A 17,455-nucleotide genomic window follows, 5' to 3' on the forward strand; every position below is an offset into this window, starting at 1 on the left:
TAAGGACATTTTATGTGTGCGCACAGGTGTTTCTGTAGATATGTGTTTGTGTGTCCTCATCTCTGTGTTTTTGGGGAAACGCTTACCGAGCTGGTGGGCCTTTCTGAGGCAGGAGAGGGAGGCGTTTAGTCGGGCACACTCCTCTTCGTTGGCACCGAACTTCTGCAGCAGCTCGCACACCTGCTCCTCGCTCATCTCCAGCAGGCCCTCAAGAGTCATCTCGCCCGGGCTCATCTCCTGCAAAACACACACACACACACACACACACACACACACACACACACACACACAATGACATACAAACACAGATACACACACATACATCATTAAGATTGTATATTAATAAATGAAAACACTTGGTTTTAAGTTAAAGACGCACTGAAAAATAATTTGGCCACACATTGCAACAAAAGGAAGGTGTGTAAGACAATCTGAACCTCATTCAGCGATTATGCTGTAAGTGGAAAGAGATCATTGACTGTATAAAAACTCCGACACAGTGTTTGTGTCCCATATCATAGGCCCATAGGTCTCCGAAAAGAGGTTTTTAAGCTTTAAAGCCACAATCTTTGTCACTTGAGACAGAAAATCTTTGATTAAACGGGGAGACACCTGAAAATCAACAAAAACATGCTCAAAAATATAATTTTATTCAATCACTAGTGACTTGGAACAATGATTCTCCAACTTGACACAAGGACAAAAATTAAAGGAAGTAAAATCAACTATTAAATACTAAACTTCTTGTGGGAAAAACTATAAATAATTATAATTCAAGAAAGTAATTTTTAAGCCAGCGTCTAGTGGCCATTAGAGCAGCAGCTTAATACATTAACAACGCCTTAAACATCAATTGTTGTAGCAGTTGCTGCTTCAAAAGGAGAAGACAAAAATGAAAGAGACACAAAAGGCCAGTAATAAACTGAACCAACAGGTTCAATTAGGATCTAGTCAGAAAAAAGAAACTTATCTTCGATTAATAGAAATTAAACACTAACCTGAACACAAACCTCAGACACAGCATGCTCTTGTGTCAGGCAGTAATCACTTTATATCAGATTTTTCATTTAAGCAAACATTTAAAGACCACATGTTATGATTAGGCAAGATTTTAAAAACACTGTGTCTGGGCAGCGTTTACCTGTGTGACCTCTTTCCTCAAGTTGACGATGCGGAACCAGTGGCCGAGGCGAGGGAAGTCCTCCAGCTCGGCACTTCGCTCCTCTAAGGCCACTTTGCACTTACAGGACAGCTGGCGGCTGAAGTACTTGACCAACTTCCCCTGGGAAGGAGAGGGACAAACACAGTGAGGGAGGGCTCCAGAAAACATCATGTTTTCTTTAATGCTCACTAAACCTTTTCCATTCTTATTTTTTTTCCCTTTTGTTCATTTAGGTTTAGGTTTATTGACAACACTAATACTGATATATTTAATACACAACGATAAAGACTTATTTCCATTGTTGTCCCTGGTATTTCCACGGACATTTAAGTAACTTTTTTAAGTGATTTAAGTAAATTTTCAGCAAAAATGGCAAAATTAACTGATTTCATCATTTTTAATTAGAATATTTTCTAGTTTTCCCCGTTTTATATCATTTTAAATAGAATATCTTTGTGTTTTAAGCAGTTGTTCCAATAAAATAAGACATTTAAAGACATTACCTAGGGCTTCGAGATATTGTGATGGGCATTTTTCACTGTTTTCTTTTATAGACCAAATGATTAAAGTAAATAATAGGCAAATTAATTGATAATAAATTAAGAACAAATCATTCATTGTGGCCCTAATAATTTGCAACATTTGGAAAAATTATGAAAATGATCAGTTTGTATACATGTGTAAAACATACCTTCAACTAGCAGAGCTGCATATTTCAAAGACAATAAACTAATTTCTTTCACTTTTAATGAAAAAAAACCACAATATTTTAGGACTATAGTATGAAATGTGTAACTATTAGACTTCACTTAAATCAACAAATGATCAAGGCAGAATAACGTTTAAACTGTAATACTGCTTTGCACAGAAAGAGATTGTAACTTATAAAGTCAACAAAAGAATATAGTATATTATAAAGTCAAAAAATCATCTTATTTTCAATTATCTTCCCATAAGATGTTTGGCTGGGTAGAGAAAAAGTGTTTTTTTTCTTTCTGTTTTTTGTCTTTTGTCAGAAACTGCAAAAAGCTCCAAAGATCAAAGTGGGTTGAAATAAAACTTGAAGTTAAAGGAAAGGCATCCACCATGTTTATAACATACAGTAGAGTTATTGTCCTGATAGACAGTGGTGAGCAGCAGTAGTCTCACAGTCAGAGACGTACAGTGGTTACTGTAAAGTCACCGAAATCCCTCGACAGCCTGGATGAATAAATGTTAAACACCAGTGCAAACATCACTTAACACCTGTTCCAGTGGTTATTGGTTAAAAGCTGTGGTTATACTGGGAGGCTTCTGAGACTGACACACATGAAGGTAAATATCTATAACAATATCAGCTGTTAAACTGGTAGGACACACTCTTGGACTATATAATTTAGATTATTCTTGTAGCATGTGAAAGGATTGCTTGTATATTAAAACCATATGATATAATAAAATCACAAAACCATGGATATTGCACACATGAATACATTTTTTTGTGAAATTATAATTTTGGGAGAAAATACTTCTCAAAGAAAACTGTCAACACGGAGATCAGTGACCTGACTTTGTTCCTAAAAAGAGATTGATTCATCTGTTTGTCTGATTTTATACGTTTTTGTTTGCAGCTTTATGTGCTGTCGTCTCCCCTACAAGAGATTTCTAAGATTAGTGGCTTAACGAGTTAAATTGTTTGTTACTATTTGGACGATGGGGACAGCTTTTGAGCAACATGATCATCAAAATAAAATAGTTTTACCGGTACCAAAACTATCAGCCTGTACAATTTCTTATACATACTAATAATTGAGTTACTTTACATAATGTAATAAGAGTACCTGTTGAATGAATGAATCTTTATTTGATCCTAAAATGGACTCAGACTTATAAAATCAGTGTAATCTTTGAAATTATTATCAAAAGTCTTTCGTAACTCGATTGATTCTGGTGTATTATCTTTCAAGTGTGTGAGTGTATATATGTGTTTGTGTAGGTGTATGTGTATGTACACTCACCGAGCACTTTATTAGGAACACCTGTGCAATCTAATGCAATCCAATATAACAGCTATAGCTATATATTTATTAAATCATATGCGTATGTATTTCATTTTTATTATCATTCTATGTTGTAACACACTAATCTCTGGTGCTATATAAATACATTTTATTATTGTGAACATTGTTATAAAGAACTCCTCAAGCATCAAGAGACATGAACACTTTCTTCTCTATTTTATTCTTGAATGTAACTTATTTGGTTCTGGTCTTGGTCGTGACCACCTTTGAATCAGGTCTTGACTCAAACTTGACCAGACTTGGTGTTGGATTTAATTTGGAAACGGTGGTCAAATTATTATTTATGTAGCCATAATAAATCTCTAATATTCTTCTTGTAGTGTCCTTCCTGATGTTATCAGAGTGAAGCATCACGTTTCCCACAAATTTAAATCCTTTTCCTTTTAAGTAGTCGAAGAAATAATTCTTATTTTCTACTCAATACATTTTGTATGAAGTAAAACTATATTTCCCTCAGGTTTTATGAGCCCTGGGGATCATTCACATGCACACTAATAATTAGCCTGATTATCATCATATTACATCCTATGAGGTCATAATCAGTGTAACCATAACCCTATTAACACTTTTTGAGTTACTCAACCTTTCAATTACGCTGCCGTGTTCACATTTTACTTCCATTTAATTGACGCATTAATCGTGTGCTCGTGCAGGTCAGAGATGTGTTTCTTGGTGAGCAGCGGCGGGAGAGGAGGGACTACAAAAGACGTTTCATGATGGACCAAACAAATGACATGGAAAAAGATGACAGCAGGAAATAAAATTATAAGCAAATTAACCCGACTGTCGAGTAAATCCATAAGAACACAGACTGTTATCAAACTATCACTACAGCATGATTATTCAAGTGTGTCAGTAAATATAACAGCTACATGTGTAAGACATGTTTCACAAGGTTTTCATGCAATATCTTTTTTCCTTTTAATTAATTGAAAGTTTTAGTGATGATCATTTAGTGGTAAGTTCTTGTATTTATATTACACAAGGTCTTATCAAATATTTTTGAAAAAATTGTGATTGAAAATTGGTCATACTTCAAGATGAAAAATTATGAATTTAGCATAAAATGTGTTCTTTTACTGACCTTTGATACATGGCATACAATAATAACTCATATTTTTATCATTTTAATCACAGTGCTCTGACTGATACATCATTATTTACTTATTAATAAAAATCTGTGCTTACAACTGTTTTTTTTTCAATTACAGAAACATATATTTGTAATTAGTCCGCTATTTTGGATTCTACATGCTTTACCACTGTAAAGACAATAAGGTTTAATCTCTCTAGTAGCAACAAAATAGTTATGATGGCACTATAAAACTAAAGTGCTGGGAATAACAATATTTCCCTGTAGTAATTATTCAATACGTCTTGTAGCTTTCAGTAAAAGCATTCTGTGTCAAACAGCTGACTTCCTCTGATGACATAAACTCTTCCTTACACAGGAAAGCCTTCAGTTAAAGTGTAACGTGAAGTATGATACAGTATAACTTCACTATGTGAGCTGCTTTGCTCACCAATAAATGCTCACAGGAATTTATCTTCATGTGTTAAACATTGATTTGTCATAAGTTTGAGCACCTGCCCATATCTATGCACAATTCTATGAAAAGACAGATAAAAAATATGCAATGCAAACCCACTAATTGCTACCAAAGATATATCGCTTAGTCGTTTGGTTGGAAAAGATGTCAGAAAATGGTGAAAAATGTTGATCACTGTTTCCCGAAGCCCAAGATGATATCCTCAAATATCTTGATTTGTCCTGACAAACAGTCTACAACCCAATTTACTGTCATAGAAGTCAATGGTTAACAATATTTTAATTGATTGTTTGTATTTTTTCTCTAAAAATGATGCAAAACGATGTACCAATTATCAAAATAACTGGCGATTCATTTTCTGTCGATCGACAAATTGATTAATCGTCTAATCGTTGCAGCTCTAAGAACAGCTCTTGTGATTAAATTAAATGGTTCTTAACTACAATTAAGTTGATAAAAGTAAACTGATGTTTACTGATGTTGGCAGGATTTAACTTGTGCACAGAGCTATTGTGGGACATACAACACACAATATACTTAACACATTATACTTATGCAGAAAAGGCATCTTAGAATTTAGGACAAAAGCCAAAAGACATCCCATATTCACAAAAAAAAAAAAAAAACACAGCTTGAAAGAAAACATTCACAGAAACATATTTGAAATTTGTACATTTGAAATGTGTAGACTTATAATTAATCAAAATCTAGAGCATAATATATGTCATTTATACTTTTTCAACATTTTTCTTTGATACCAATCAATGCTGAAGAAGTTTTTATGATTTCCTTCTCAACAGGTTCACTTACATCTTTGATTTAAAAGACAGTCACCCAAAAAATGTACCCTAAAAGCATCTAAAGCATGTTTTTTTAACATATTGTTGTGGAGTTTGTAATGACATATGTGTAGCCTACATTTAATGTTTTTTTTCTGTGACTGGAAAACTTACAGGTCTTTTTACTGACATGTCTCATTGGAGTGAGCAATTCATGTGAGATGTTTTGTTTTAACTCTGTCACAGTGTACTTAAGCCCCACACCATGACAAGCAGGGCATACAGTAAATATGTTAATAGTTAATTTGAGTTGGAACAATAGGTCTGATTGAAAACGATGATAAAATAAGGTCCAGGCCCACAGTGAGTGACGTAATGCTTGAAAAATTAAAGGATGATGCATTTGGATGGCCCCATTTCAAACATACACCTACAAAATGACTGCTAGAAATTAGACAGTGCTGGCCTACATCAGTGCTTACAAAAGTAGAAACCAGTGGAGGAGGGACTAGCAAGTCACCTCTGAATGCAGAAAACCCTAGAGCAGCTGCCCACGGCTGCTAACGTTCTGCCTGATAAGGTGACTGCTCAGTAAACACCTACAGAGAGAAACACATCTACTCTGGCTAAATGTGCTGTCTCAAGCTACACGTCTAATTAGAGCCTGCACTCCCAAGAAAAACTACTCTATAGTTCGTAAATTAAGTCGACAAAAACCACCTATAGTTACATTTCTGTGACAGACGCCATCTAGCGGTCATTGTAATTATGACACAGAGAAGTGACTTAGTTCAGATGACGTCTATATCAGGTGACTAACTCATTAGGAGGAGGCGGGTGAGTTGGGTGGATGGTTAGATAGTTAGTTAGATGGTAGCAAAAAAACGTAACGTGGTGTTTACTGTTGCCATAACGACGAAGGTTGACTAAGGAAGTACCTACCCTAACCCTAACCATGTTTCAAGTGAACATTTTAATGCAAACTGTGATCTTTCCCTAACCCTAACCAAGTGGTTTATGCGCCTAAACCTAACCAGACTTTAACCACAGCGTTGTCACATCATAAAACATAATTATTTTTTAACAGTGATTTGTAATGGTTTTATAAAGCACCATATTAAGTTCCAATGGGTCCTTGTGGAGTGCAGGTACAAATGACCTATGTGGTTGTTTAATTTGGAAGATTTATTGTCTAATTAAAGTATATTTTGCCTGTTTTTAGTGTACAGATAAAGTATTAGGAGTTTCTGTTAAGCTTACGGCATAAATGCAACATCAGAGGATGGGTGTGACAGAGAGAAATAGAATCAATTAGTACTTCTATTGTCAAGGAAGTTTGTATATTTCTCAAAAGGTTACTCAAATTATTTTTAAGTATAAACGAATCCCAAATTTCTGCACGCTAAAGCTGGCCTACAAGGTAAGTCATAGAGTCACCTATATGTTTAAAATATATTGTTAAAATGACTTAACTCTTTAATCTCTCTTTAATCTCTTAATCCAGAGCAAACTAGCTTTTTATTTCAAATTTAACATTTATCAAGCTGCACCTAACTCCACAACTTGCCAAAATAAACACTTTACTGGTCAAAAGAAGCACTCTGATTTACCGCTATTGACACAAAAATGTCTCTTTCCAGACCTAAAAGAGAGAAAGGTTGACCCGAAGGACAAGTCATTTTTAGATATGAGGATATATATTTTTATTCTTTTTCTTTTATGGGTTCACTGTTGCATCTGCAAGAAAGAAGTTGCTGTTTTCCAGGAATACAATCTCAGTTTAAGGGACAAATTCACAAGTCTGTCTTAAAACAATAATCAGGAGCCCAAATGTGAGATAGGTTTTTCTTGTTGTAATCATTTCTCCTGTTGATACTGACCATAATGCACGTGATGGGGAGCAAAATCCACAAGATTCCTTCTGCAAAAATGTATTTGAAAGTTTATCTCAGGCTAATATGAAACTTCAGCCATCCAAATTAGTCAGATCTAGTAGATATCTTCCACTGTTACAGTCTTTTTAGTGCCAAAGTCCCTCTTTTTGTTACTATATTTCCACCGCAGTTCAACAGGGAAACACTGTCCGAGGAAACAAAAAGGGGGAATTTGATGCTAAAAAGACAATAAATGTGGCAGATATCCACTTAATATGACTAACTCAGATTGAAGCCCCAAAAAAGCTTCAGATAAACTTTAAAATGCATTTTTGAATAAAATGAATGTCTGGACAAACTGTGGATTTCATCACTTACATTAAAGGCGCGTTTGAAGGGGATCTTTTAATAGCCAGTATGAACAGGAGGAATGATTACAGTGAGGAAAACCTCTTTCGTTGTTCATTTGGGCACCTGACTGTTGTTTTAAGACAGACTTGAAAATTGTGAATCTACCCTTTAACATGCAAAGCAGTATGACAAGTACAGTATAAGGGAAAGGAGAGAGTTGCTCAAATTTGGAGTTTATTTAGTTGAAATAAATTCAGTTTGGAGGGTTTGTTTTCACTGAGTGTTCAAAAAGAGAATCAGACCAGTTACCCCACATTTATTACAGTTTGATGTTCGTGACCTAAAGACTAAAACCAACCACAAAACCACACTGCTGTCCTAAAGCTGCAGTCAGAGCAGATTTGGCAAGTCAAACTTCACTCGCATGCTGTGGCGAAACCCAGAAAGGACGGAACGTACTGTACTGTGCAGGTGCACAAGCATAAGCTGCTGGAGCTAACAGGCTAACAAAAGCATTTCGCAAGCTGATGATCCTTGTTTTTTTTTTAACACGCTATTATCTTTACCTTCTGTCACTGTGCTTGCACTCACTGCCAGCCATGCAGCATCCCACTAATACTGCTGCTTGTATTCTTTTTACCTTGCAGTTACAAACAAAACAGGCAATAGTCAGTATTTCCTAAACAAGAAGTCAATCCCATCCTGTCTCTCAAACTGGCCTGACATTGGCGAGTCTCAAAGTTTAATTAGATTGAACTCCAAATCTAGATTCAAGCTGAACATTTAATTGAGCTTAAGCATACTTTACATTTAGTCTATGGACAAGAGTAATAGACAAAAAAGTGAAAAGTAGTGCAATTACAGAGCCCCAAATCAAAATCACATACAGTACGTTTTTTAAATGCAATTTGAAAGTGGCTAAGGTTGGTAAGGTCATGAGAAAGTTGGCTCCATAGCTAAAAGCAACTCCACTGATTCTTACTCATTGCATTGTATCTGTACAGATAATGTAAAGTAGTGAGAATGTAGTCCAAATCATCCCTCTTTGCAGTCAAAAATAATGTCAGCACGCTTTTTAAACGTACTGGTAATAGCTTTGTATTATTAGAATGAAGAAAAAAGGCCTGAAAGCTCAGCAGTCTGGGGGAGTATGTTGGAGGCTGTTTGATTGACATTAGCTGGCAACCTACTAATGTTACATTGTACAGAATAGAGACAAAGTTGTTGTATTGTATTTATTGGGACAATGTACAGTTTTAAACATAAATGTTAACATTTGATGTACCGCACCAGAGTTAGCTTTAAAGCTAATTTTCATCTGCAGTCCCTTACAAATAAAAACACATAACAGCACAATAACAAACAGTACAAAGCAAAAAAACACACAGGACACATTATACAAAATACAAAGCTTCACACAATAGCACATCACATACACCCACAATGTCAACTAGAAATGAATAATATAAGCTTGTCAAATTAAAAGCAAGATTACTTGAGATTATATGAGAAGACTAAACAAAAAACAAACTGCTGTAGCTACAGGTAATGGGCAGACAATGTGTTGCTAACAGGGATTTTAAAGAGCAATGACCAAACCAGCATCTAACGGGTCTGAAGTGACATTTTCAGGTATGTCTACATACTGTTTAATGTGCTGCAGCTGAGCAGCTTATTAGCTACCTAGCCTGCTAATTGATGTTAGCGGTGCACTTTTCTCCCCGGTGAATGTTTGTTTGGTCACTTATTCAACAAGCTAAGGTTCAGGGAATGACGTGTGTTCATGTTTGTAAGTTAGATAAGATGGACACTTAAGCAGGAAAGCTGATGTGGGTTGTTGTTCGGAGTCTGTGGCTCTTGTACTGTGTAGCAGGATGCTATCAGGCTCAGTGTGAGCTGGAGAAATAAGGTTTCCAGCTTAAGTAAGTGGAGGGCAGAACAGTATTTACTCAAATTAATGTACAACTAGGGGGCACAATCATAATAATAAAAGAATTTAAAATATAAATTCCTCCCTTTTGGTTACTATTTGTTTCTCAAAGGAGAACACAGGATATGTGATTTACAAAGCAGATATGTATGCTGTAGTAGACCAAAAAAGGCAATTTAATTTCAGTTGGACTTTAAGACTTTCTCTAACTATTGGAAATGAAACCTGTGACCTCTTGATGCTATCTTCAGATGATAAAAAAGATGATTTAGTTCATGCGGGCCACTTTAAAACACCAAGATTTCCAAATTTATAGTCCCATAATCAAGATGTGCAATAACTTTGAGTTATTTGAAAGAACTGAACTCTTGCATATCATACTGATCTCCTCAGATTTATGAGCATCAGTGGTCAAACAACATAACCTCTGTCTTCAAAATAATGTGTGGACACTGAAAATGAGCGAGTGAAACAGTTCAAATACTTCGCCAGTACTTCACATTTTTATACAAATAAAGACTTGTGCCATTATAAAAATTTGAAAGATGTTATAATCACATAAACAATAGAAACATAGGGGCTTTAAAGAGTGCCAAAAAGACCTATTCAGATTCAGTGCCAGTGTCAAACAACAAGTCCAAGGGGGTTGGAGGGGTTTTACATGCATTGTAACTGGATATGATAACAAAACAAGCATTAGATAGATGCTTGTTTGCATTTAGATAGATGGATAGATAGACAGACAGACAGACAAAGAGAGAGAGATATGAATCTGAAAACAGATGTGATGGACAATGTGTTAAACAATAAAATAAATGTCCGGGTGAGCAGTCTGTCTTCACTTTCACAGTGAAGCGAATTTTCTAAAATACTGGAGTGCTCCTTTAAGCAGATTCTTGAAGTAGATACGCCTACTGTATATGGTGCTATTCCCATTTGAGACGTGAGCTAAATCGACACATAGACTCACACTTGAGCAGGATAACCTGGAACAATTCATTAAAGCACAGCTGACTCCACATCCACAACAGCTGAGACTTCATCTGATCTCTAAAACCTTTACTTTCCTGCATTATAAATGTCCAGCATCATGATGAGCATAATAAATGGTCTTTCAATGGTCTGCAAAGGTTAGTGCAATTTGTGAGTTTAACTGACTTCATTTCAGCAACAAAGCCACAACTAGGAGTCATGTAACTTTAAAACTGAAATCCATCCACTGGTAGTAGCCAAATATAGCATATTAAGCTGCAGCATACTGTAGGAATTATCAACCAAGCAGGTGTGTATATTGGATAATGAACTAGGTAGAAGAAATCACAAACCTGAGCAAAAGCATTCTCAGTGTACTGGTGTATGCTAGGTAGGTGCTAAATCTACTATTATGATTAAAACAGTATTCGTACACTTGAAGCGGACTCACAAAACCGATAACATTAATTTTAGCATCCTGGAATTAACTTAAAGTTTTGACATACTTTGCAAATTATCAGTCTCACTACAAACCTAAAAACAGATTACACAGACCCGGGAGAGCATTACAATGAAAAGTGCCTCTCAAACTCTCAAAAACAGCAGTTTTGGCCAAAAAGAGGTTAACATGATTTGTCAGACAAAATCTGCATTGAAACAAACTCATACTGAGTTTATGTTTCATTTAAAAGTTAGGCAGGTAGTCACATTCGGTCATCTGGAGTCACTGGTTAAGCCTTCGATGCAGTACGCTTCACACCAGCATTTGAAACTATTTATGTAACTTTCCAAAACAGGAAATCCCAACATCATGCTCACTTTACACAGTGATTAGTTAGGGAAGCAGAAGTGTGAAAGTAAGTCAAGATCTGAACTTCTCTCTTCAGCTCTTTTTTTCACTCGTCCCACAACTACTTCTGTCACTTTTGGAAAGCGGTGCCACAAATCCACGGATGCCTTTGAGAGACTGTCCAAAAGTGTGCACACTTATCACCGTTTTTTTTACAATTCATTGCATCGAGACTACAAAGACAAAGAGTTCTTGAAGAGAGATTTTCACACCTTCAAGTGTGGCTGTTCTGAACTGCTACACACACTTTTTTTCCTTTAGATGTGGCCAGACGACATTTTGTACAACCTACAGTTTGTTTCAAGCATAATGAGCCCTTTAACCTTCTGTTTTTATAGGCTTTTGATCTTTCTACTCTCTCTGAGTAGAAAAATATCAGGGTTTCAACTCTGAAGCAAAAAGAAACAGCCGATGCTACACTTCTTATCCAAATATACATTTTAAAGCCTATTCACATCTCATATACTTTAATATGAATGAGTAACAATGCTTGTTTTGACCTGTCTACCATTTCTGTAACATGAAATACATAAGTGGATAACATGTCACGCTCTATCACGTGTCTGCATCTCTATGAAAGCCTCAAAAAAAAAAAAAAAAGATCATTCATCATGTGCGTTGATCATTCCAGTGTATCCAAGGGATACAGATGACAATGCATAATCATATTAATGGAAACCAGTATTAGCACTTCATCCAGGTAATGATATGGGCTGCTATTTTTGGTAAAGCTTTTGGCTAAGGCAAGGTCAGTGCTCAACGCCTCTAACAGATTGTGTCTGAGGCCCATTCTGGGTCCTTTAGGTTAATAATAGAGATGGAAAACAGAGATGTCGTAGAGGAATCTCCCATACACACCATGCTCAATAAAGATCAGGACAGGTTAACGAGAAAGGCTTTGCGTAGGACTGACGTCATTGTGATCCTGATCAAAACCCCTGGTGGACAACTCATTTGTCGTTGAGGCAATAAGAGGACTGTCATCCTGAAAGGCTCTGCAACTCAGAGGATTTGAGGAAGATTAGACGGTTCTCAGGGGTAACTCCTTTGTTGCACTTGTGAATTAACTGTCAAGTGTGTGTTTTCCTTTGTTCTGATTCATTTCTAATACGTGTTTCTTCATGATGCTGTCAAGAATTGTTTTAGCTTTTAGTTTATTTAAATGGTGCAGAGGAATATCTCACAAAACTAATAAATACAAACAACAAATCAACTGATATGCAGTCCTATTCAGATCAAGTTTCTACAGTAGGCTAAGCTGTACAGTATTATGTATCAGATTCCAGGTATTGATAAAATGTGTTTAACAAGGATTGTGGCCTAAATTTAACAATAGAAGAATTGCAGCCCACAACAGTACATGACTACCAAAATATCTCACTCTGGCCTGAACTGATGATGGTGTTTCTCTTATTTTCTCTGGTGGGCATACGCTTAATAAAATCAAAAGCCTGTTCATTAATAATAATAAAAATAGATGTTCTTTTCACATAGGTTTATTGCGAAAAAGTGCTACAGCATGTTTAAAACTGTATTAAATCAACTTCAACAAACTTTGCAGTTGAACAAGTGAAGTTCACACATTGTTGCTGCTTTATTTGAAGCTTTAGGACCTCTGCTAAAAACACATCTATGTCATCTGTATGAATTTCTATGCATGTACAAAGAAACTGAAAAAAGCAGCCATAACCAGATGGAACTACGTTTCATCTCACCCAAAGGGACTTGCTAAAATTAAGACATCCTACCCTGTGATGCACTTTGGGGTTTCTGAATACCTAATGAGTGAATTTCCAGTAAGCTTATTAATGTAGATGGTGAATCACGTGGATGCAAAAATGGCAAGACTAGCCCACAGAGGAAACTAAAGTTGTGAACTTCGTATTTAAGAATTCAGTCATTTCAAATCAATAATAATCAATATTTTCATTTTAGCAATGGCTCTAACTGCGTATAATGCAAAATGGGTCCCTTGTAGTTACAAGCCTACAGAGCACCGTCATCCATCTCAGCCTCTTTTAGCTCATTGTTTTGGTTTAACAGCCCACAAACTCAGGCAGTGATAAACCTGCACTACCTGTCCGACACGGAACTACAGACGGACGAGCTGGTAAACACAGAGCAGTTTCAAACAGCTAAACAGACGTATAGGTTTCTTTTAGGAGTTGATGAAGACTGAAACAGAGCTAAAGGGAGAGTGAATATTGGACTTACATTCTTTAGGTGGCCAGAAACAACTTCAAATTCATTGTAATGTTGCTCTGTGTCTGCTGGATGTGTAAATAGGTAACGGTTTGCTAAAACTTAAAATAGGCCTAACTTTGTAAGTCGATAATATGTTAGAAGTGTGAAGTTCTCCTGCTCCCGAGTGGCTGCAGAATTAAATAATAATTGTATTTATCTGGATATGCTTTGTCACAGAACACATACAGTACCAGTCAAAAGTTTGGACACTCTCTCTGGTGTGTCTAAACTTTTGAATGGTACTGTACTTGAAAAAAGAAAAGAAAAAACTTCCAGTAATACAGGTAGGTTGGATTCACTTAGCAAAATGCTAGTGTGGTACACGAAGCATGAGTATTAACAGCATCCGAATATAAACATACCGTGATATTGTCTGTAAATTCTATGGTCAAATATTAATATTTTTCAGCAAACACCATTTACTACAAACGTGTAGACATGGTCAGTCTGAAATTTCCTTTGTGCTGGCTACACAGCTGTTAGCCTAGCAGGTAATTTGCATCCAATAACATGGAAGAGAATTCTACCTTTGCTTACACTTTAAAGGCCACAAAAGTATATTCAGTACAAAGTGAAATGTATTTTCCTATAAAGGAAATGTTGCTGTATCACGTTGAAGAACTACTACTATTGTACTGTGACTGTAATGCTCTCACTGCATCATATTTCCTGCATACAGTCCAATTAATATGAATGTTTTGGAACCTGTATTGTTGCATTTCTACCTTGTATTACTGCATAACACATCACATCACCAGCACCAGTCTGGATACAAACAATATTGCTTCATTAAAACAGCCTACAGCACCACCAGTGTTAAAAACTCTGCAAGGTACCTTTAACCAAACGGATCACTGCAAATGCATAGACTGCAAATTTAAAAATGTGTTTTTGCCTTCACTTTTCATAAGGAAAGAGATAATATGTTCATTTGCAAGACGTCAAACAAACCCTAAACTCTAAAAACGCATTGTATTTACCCATAAGACACTGCAATGCTCAGCCCTGCAGCACAGAGATGGGAAACAGATATTTGGTACAAATATTTATCTGCACATGCTGATAATTTAGGCCTAAGATATTTGATTTTTAACTATATATTCCAAAAAACATGTAAACTCATGTTGCAATTAATCCACTTAGTTTTAAAAAAAATCCATTCACATAGATTTATAAATAAAGTTAATATGTTGTAACACGAAAATAATACTTCTGTAATGCTCATTACAAATACTCCAGTACCCACAATGCTTTGCAAGGCATTCAGGGAACACACAGTGAACATGCCTGTTCATTGCTGGCAGCACATTTGTACTTGGTGTTAGTTCTCTCTCCTCTTGGATCACTACACTCCTGTTCCCTGTCTGTGAAACACTTAATTACTCCACTTAATATTTTCTATGAAGAAAAAATCTGATATGATTCTATCTTTTATAATTTCATACAGCCCCATACCCCTGCAGGTTTGGGGTTAGTGAGGGACACTCACAAGTGACTGGACTTTATGGTATTTTTATGTAATATCCCAATTATATTCCCCCTGGGACTTAAAGTGTGTTGATGGTCCACACAGATACTCAGTGCTGAGTTTATGACGACCTTAACGCACTTAATGGTATTTGTTTTAATCTCCTGAGGCATCAATAACATTCTTACAGGTCCATAATGCTGTGCTGTGTCTGCACTGCTCAATAGTGAGTTTTCAGTGACCTTATCGCACTTTATGGCATTTTTTATGTCCTGTAACAGCCTGTCACTAGTGAGGGGCTGGATTATAAGTGGTCTCAAAACGGACAGTCTTGATATCTCAAAAACACAACACCGAGATATGGCCATTACGTAACGCAATTTACGGAATACCCCACAGGCCAATTAAGTGGATAACGATATTTTGTAACAATTTCAGTAATCTCCTCGCCTTGCATAACGACGGGGCCTGGATGCGCTGCGAGGACAGATGCGCAGGCTGGCATAATGGATTGTAAACACGGGCTGCCTATAGGCCTCGGCTGCCTCAGATATTACTCTGATGGAGAAGAACCACCTTCTCTCCCCGCCACCTGCAGAATGCGCAAGTCTATAACAGCCCACTGCAGCCCCGTAGCCTCTTGATTTATTGCACTGCACAAAACAGATAGAACTGAGCTTTAGCAGAAATCTTTGCACATCAATGCAATGACAGCAGAAAAGCAGTTTTATCGTTGAAAAAGGGCAGTGGAAAAAATATGCACAGGCCTCAATGCATATAAAGAAATAACAGACGGTGACAGCCCCCCGTATTGATTTAGATGAAGATGCACAGCAGAAATTCAGTCATTCCACTCAAACGGTGCTTACCTCCAGCGTTCGTATCTCTTTTTGTGTCAAGTCGTTGGATGTGGCACATTTGGTCCGTAAACCCTCCAAACTAGAAATGCTTATGTCTATCATATTTTGCACCAACTCGCACTGCTGCAAGGCTTTCTGCAAACTCAGATGCTGCTCCTCGCTTTTTGTCATCTCCTCGTTCATAGTTTTGCGAGCAGTGGGTCGTTATTTTTTCCCCTTTTTGCACTTTGAAAAAACAAACAAACAAACAAACCAAAAAAAAAAAATGATGATAATAATTCAGAAAAGAAACGTGGAGAAGCCCACGAAACGGAGCAACCTGCAAAACGCCATGAAACGAGATGCTGTAGGTTTACAGACGAGGTTTGAGCCGTGAGAGAGTCGATTCCATTGCAACAACAGTCCTCGTAGTTCCTGCTGTTTCATCAAGGTGTCTCTGGTTGTAGGCTAAATCAAACACAATATGAAGATACCGAGCAGGACTACACGGTTTGCCACAGCATCCATTGGGTGCCCCTTCGTTTCAAATGGATGTTTTTTTTTTTTTAAAAAAAAGAGAGAGAGAGAGAGAGAGAGAAAAGCTGTTCAGCGCATCACAAGCGGACGTATCAAGGGGGGAAAGCCTGGTGGTTTTTAAAGGTGCTGATGTGTGGACTGGATGCAGGTACTCCCTGTCTCCCTTGGCAGCAGCTGCATCCCGGTTCGCTCCCACCACACCGACATGTTTCCTGTCAATCAAACCCACAGCAACAGCAACAGCATCGCATCGCCCAGGCGCCGCCGTGAGGGGCCGCTCTCGCGAGATCTGCGCCAAGTGCGGTGATGGGCTCACTGCTTCAGTCTCCAGCCAGGCCTGGACGAAGAGCAACACTTTTTCACATGTTTGGGGGGGAAAGATACGGGGCTATGTAGTATATTATGATTAGATGTGTACATTCACATACAGTACACCTACACACACACTCACCTGCAGCCTACACACACCTATGAAATCTATTTATAGGCTAGAATATGGTTCTTAATAAGTATTTTTTTTCCCTCACTTTCCATCCCATACCATGTTATTTTTGACAAAATATTTAGACAACAATAAAGAGAGCTTGACATGATGAAAACAAGGAACTACAACAAAAGATTACATGGTTTAAAAAACAACAATAAAAAGAAAATTAATATAAAATAAAATAAATAAACAGCAACTATCACATTATAACGCTTGATTGAAATTTTCTATGTCTTTCTAGCTATAAGGTTCCAAACCTGGGTGTAAGGGTCCCTCCAAGGGGTCACAAGATCAATCTGATGTGTCACAATGTGATTCAAAAGAAAAGACATTTAAAAAACATATTTCTGTG

General features: G+C 36.8%; 1 protein-coding gene across 1 annotated transcript in view; it reads right to left on the reverse strand.

Annotated features, from left to right (window-relative positions):
* The window catches only part of ksr2 (kinase suppressor of ras 2), a 107,375-nt gene extending 90,184 nt beyond the window's left edge, over nt 1–17,191 (reverse strand). Inside the window, exons 1-3 of the mRNA XM_067570388.1 lie at nt 16,110–17,191; nt 1,142–1,282; nt 87–237 (exon numbers count right to left, since the gene is read on the reverse strand). Of these exons, the coding sequence (XP_067426489.1) occupies nt 87–237; nt 1,142–1,282; nt 16,110–16,283 (466 nt within the window). The 5' untranslated portion in view covers nt 16,284–17,191. The remainder of the gene's footprint in view (nt 1–86; nt 238–1,141; nt 1,283–16,109) is intronic.
* Nucleotides 17,192–17,455: the final 264 nt, after the last annotated feature.

Source organism: Thunnus thynnus, chromosome 2 (assembly GCF_963924715.1).
Source record: "Thunnus thynnus chromosome 2, fThuThy2.1, whole genome shotgun sequence".
Lineage (NCBI taxonomy): Eukaryota > Metazoa > Chordata > Actinopteri > Scombriformes > Scombridae > Thunnus > Thunnus thynnus.